Genomic DNA, 3,327 nt, shown 5'->3' with positions numbered 1-3,327 from the left:
CGTGCTGACGTCGGGGTTGTTCTGCATCTTAAGGACCAGGCCGAGCGTGCCCATAATGATATTTTTGACCTGATCGGAGGGCACTGGTTGATCCTGCGAGCGTTCGATGTTGAGGAGGATGTCTCGCAGGTGCTTGCTGAGATGAGTTGCGTGCTCGCGGAGCGCGGTGGGCCACACCATCACTTGAGGCCACGCGGCTGCCATGGTGTCCGGGTCGCACTGGGCGATGCGCCTGGCTCACAGCAAGTCAAGTAGCCTAATGAGAAGGTATATGCGTACGTTTGATCGACTGAATTCCAAAAATTTCGGTTCTCGCTGTTGTCGTGTTTTTTCACCAGGTGGAAGGGATGTGTGGCGGAGAATTTCGGAACGCCTGGTCGGGTGTTAGTCATGTGAATTATGTAAGCCGCGTCACTTGCTTGTCGATCACTGTTCGCCTTCACTAACATTGTGCGCATCGAATCAGATTTCCAATGTCTTCAGCGACCTCTTCCGGACCAGCTATCGCGACTGCACAATGTCCAATATGTGGGCTGAGGTTCGATTCTATTCAGGATCTATCGAATCACGTCCAGGAGTATCTTTCAGTGACTCGCGCCTAGATTTTAACTAGCAATTGCAACTTCTCTCTCCCTTCTAGCGCGGCTTGTCTCGGCCTCCTTGTGCTTGCCCTGGTATTGCAGATGCTCGTCAACGTGTGCAGATTGATAAACTAATCTGTACTTGGCGATCGAAATATATGGACTGCAATCCTCCGATGGCGTGGTCAGGTTGAGAAGAAGCCATACATGTAAGGATTCAGATCGATTACTCTGCGTGAATAACCTGAGCGTCGAATGCTGCTTTATTATTATGCATGGTGGTCTTGGTAGCAGACGGTACTGCCCTCGTACATCCGCGGGATGGCTCAATCCAGTTCGCTTCGAAACATGTGAGGATGCAAGTCTAGTCGATGCGCATCACGCCGACGTCTCTTAGGGGGGTCCTTCCCCACCTCGGGAGTTCATGAAAGAACGATAAGCGGACGGACAGGCATAGGAGAGACAGAGGGCGGCGGCCATTAAAATGATCGCTGCTCGCTATTATACCTGCCTATCAGTTTACATTCTAGTCCCGTTCGTAAATTTTCAAACCACATATTTTTACAATGACTCAAGTTTCCCTCCTTCAAGATAAAGAAAGTCCAGAGCCGTTCGAGACATATCTCGAGAAATATTGCGAGGAGTTCCGCACATCACTTCCAGACAGAAAACAACCTACTAGACAGCGGGAAGCTATACCTCTACTCGTTCCGGAACGCCGTCTAGATTATCGTCTCCTTTGTAGGAGGTGTGGTACTCCGATTACGTTAGTGGAACTGCACAGTTCTAGCGATCTCATATTCCTCTCAAAGAAAACAGAAAACGGCCTTTTTCAAAGGGTCTATGAAGGACCACTTGCAAGCAAGAATCTAAAGATCTTCAACGTTGGTGAAGGGAATCTAGAGCGGCAATATAAACTCGTTCTAAGAAACGAGTGTGTCTATCTCCTCCATGGACCCACTTATATAGGAGTTGATATTTTCACCGCCTGTAAATCTAGGATTGGACAGCATGAATGCGTTAGAATCTCTATTCTATACTTAAGCAATATACTAACTACTCGGTAGGAGTTTAAGTTGCTATTTGCCCTAGGATCTAATAAGATAGAGTCTATAATGGATAATGACGGAGACGAGCTAGAGCCAGTTGAGGCGTTGCCCCAATTGAAAGTTAATCAGCGCCGCCAGATTGTCTCTCCTGGATCTGATAGCGAAGACGAAGCTTAAGAGTACAGACTGGAAGAGACGAAAGGACATATAGTATATAATTTTATCTCGAGAGGTTACAGAGCTAAATGTTCACCTAAAATGAAGCCTTCCAAATTCGAATGTCTTAACTAAAGCCTAGAATAGGTGGCCTCGCCAGCAATCGCGAACGGAACGACTTTCCTTAGTCGGTCGGATTCTTGCTAGGCGATGAGTTAGTAAAAGTCTATACCTGTCCTTTTTACAACATGAGGGTCGAAAAGGATTATCAAAGCTATATATGGATGATGTAGTGCGATATGATCCTGCACTAGTACAGACACACTAGCCCGGGGTAACTGCCAAGAGCGGCTTCACTCCTTGCCGGGCCAGCACTCCGATTGCCCTGTAAGTGCATCTAACTGTTTCTTTCCCAAGTATCTCGCCGGTACATCCATTAGTCTTGACCCTTGATAGACTCGCAGACTGGCGGCTGGTGTGCGACAAAGCGGCACTGGTAGCTTCATTCATGCATTGCTCGAGCGGGCTACTCTGATCGTCGTATAATTACGGGATCAAAAGTAAGTCCTCCCGCTCGAGACCTGCCTCCCAACCTAATATCCATGCTGGACTCGTTAGATTGCTTCGAAATCACATCCCTGCACAACGAATTAGAATTCCAGCCAACTAGCTGGGTATCATCATGATCTCGTCTGGGGATTTCAATGGCTTGACGTGCCTAAGGATCAGGCGAGTACATGGCCAATAAAGATTGTTTGAAGCCTTCCCAGCGCGACTTTGGTATCGTCCATACGATACCTTCCATGGTTCGCGATGACTAGAAATATAGGATCTCGGCACGATGCGCTTCAGTGACACAGCACGCATTGATCTGCTAATGTGGATGGTTTTAGTAGCGGTACATGAAAAATCAGCCGGGGGGAGAGGGTACAGTAGCGACCTGCGCAAACCGCTCCAATCAGTCATGCATCAATGCAGGACGCAGTCCTGTGGTCTTCGATGCGCCCGTGCTCTGCGCAGCTCATGGATGATAGTAGTCTTCGACATGCTCGACCGAGATGCGTGTGCCGCAAGCTGGAGCGGGGGATGTCAGTTATCGCTACTTGCTCGCCTCGCGGTTGCCTTTTATCTACCTCGCTCCAGTATGCTAAAATATATATCCTCGTCGGTGATTTACGTTGTTGCTATCGTGGTCATCCGTTTTCTTGCTTTCAGGGAATCTTTCTCGATGCAAGCAAGCATCGCCAAAGCTCAATCCAGGTCCGACCTCTACCCAAGACAGTACGTTAATTCTGTCATGGACAACAGTCTCATAGCCTGTCAACAATGTGCCACTGCGAGGGTAAGATGTAACAAAGGTCCTGTCAGTATTGTTACCATAAATTTAGCTAACTCTCAGGGGCTCACCTCTCATCACGAGATGTGAAGCAAACGGATACATGTGTCAGGTACGACGAAGAAAAAACGTTCGCAGGAACGGGTCGAAGAAGACTACAACCAACGATAAAGCCACCAAAGCTCGCTACAATTGCAAGGCTACT

At 48.2% G+C, this 3,327-nt stretch overlaps 3 protein-coding genes across 3 annotated transcripts; 2 read left to right on the top strand and 1 right to left on the bottom strand.

The window, feature by feature from the left end:
- Nucleotides 1–204, bottom strand: EJ05DRAFT_422850 (uncharacterized protein; the record flags this gene model as incomplete). Its single annotated transcript, XM_033741481.1, has 1 exon — nucleotides 1–204. A coding segment is annotated over one exon (204 nt), but the record flags the coding sequence as incomplete, so codon positions are not given.
- Nucleotides 205–880: 676 nt separating this feature from the next.
- EJ05DRAFT_321644 (uncharacterized protein) lies at nucleotides 881–1,959 on the top strand. Its single transcript, XM_033740766.1, has 2 exons — nucleotides 881–1,600; nucleotides 1,649–1,959. The coding sequence occupies exons 1-2, from the start codon at nucleotides 1,148–1,150 to the stop codon at nucleotides 1,805–1,807; spliced, it is 612 nt and encodes a 203-aa protein (XP_033594940.1). The 5' UTR covers nucleotides 881–1,147; the 3' UTR covers nucleotides 1,808–1,959.
- Nucleotides 1,960–2,462: 503 nt separating this feature from the next.
- Nucleotides 2,463–3,327, top strand: EJ05DRAFT_321651 (uncharacterized protein). Its single transcript, XM_033740767.1, has one exon. It carries the CDS (start codon nucleotides 2,628–2,630, stop codon nucleotides 3,210–3,212), a length of 585 nt encoding a protein of 194 aa, XP_033594939.1. The 5' UTR covers nucleotides 2,463–2,627; the 3' UTR covers nucleotides 3,213–3,327.

Source organism: Pseudovirgaria hyperparasitica (genome assembly GCF_010093815.1).
Source record: "Pseudovirgaria hyperparasitica strain CBS 121739 unplaced genomic scaffold EJ05scaffold_52, whole genome shotgun sequence".
Lineage (NCBI taxonomy): Eukaryota > Fungi > Ascomycota > Dothideomycetes > Acrospermales > Acrospermaceae > Pseudovirgaria > Pseudovirgaria hyperparasitica.
The sequence above is the reverse complement of the archived record's forward strand: the minus strand, read 5'-3'. Positions and strand labels throughout refer to the sequence as shown.

Excerpts from the sequence above, each read along its gene's own strand:
- EJ05DRAFT_321644 (XM_033740766.1), top strand. The coding sequence starts at position 1,148 with ATGACTCAAGTTTCCCTCCTTCAAGATAAAGAAAGTCCAGAGCCGTTC. Across the intron at positions 1,601-1,648 it reads GGATTGGACAGCATGAATGC|GAGTTTAAGTTGCTATTTGC; the intron begins GTTAGAATCTCT and ends ACTACTCGGTAG.
- EJ05DRAFT_321651 (XM_033740767.1), top strand. The coding sequence starts at position 2,628 with ATGCGCTTCAGTGACACAGCACGCATTGATCTGCTAATGTGGATGGTT.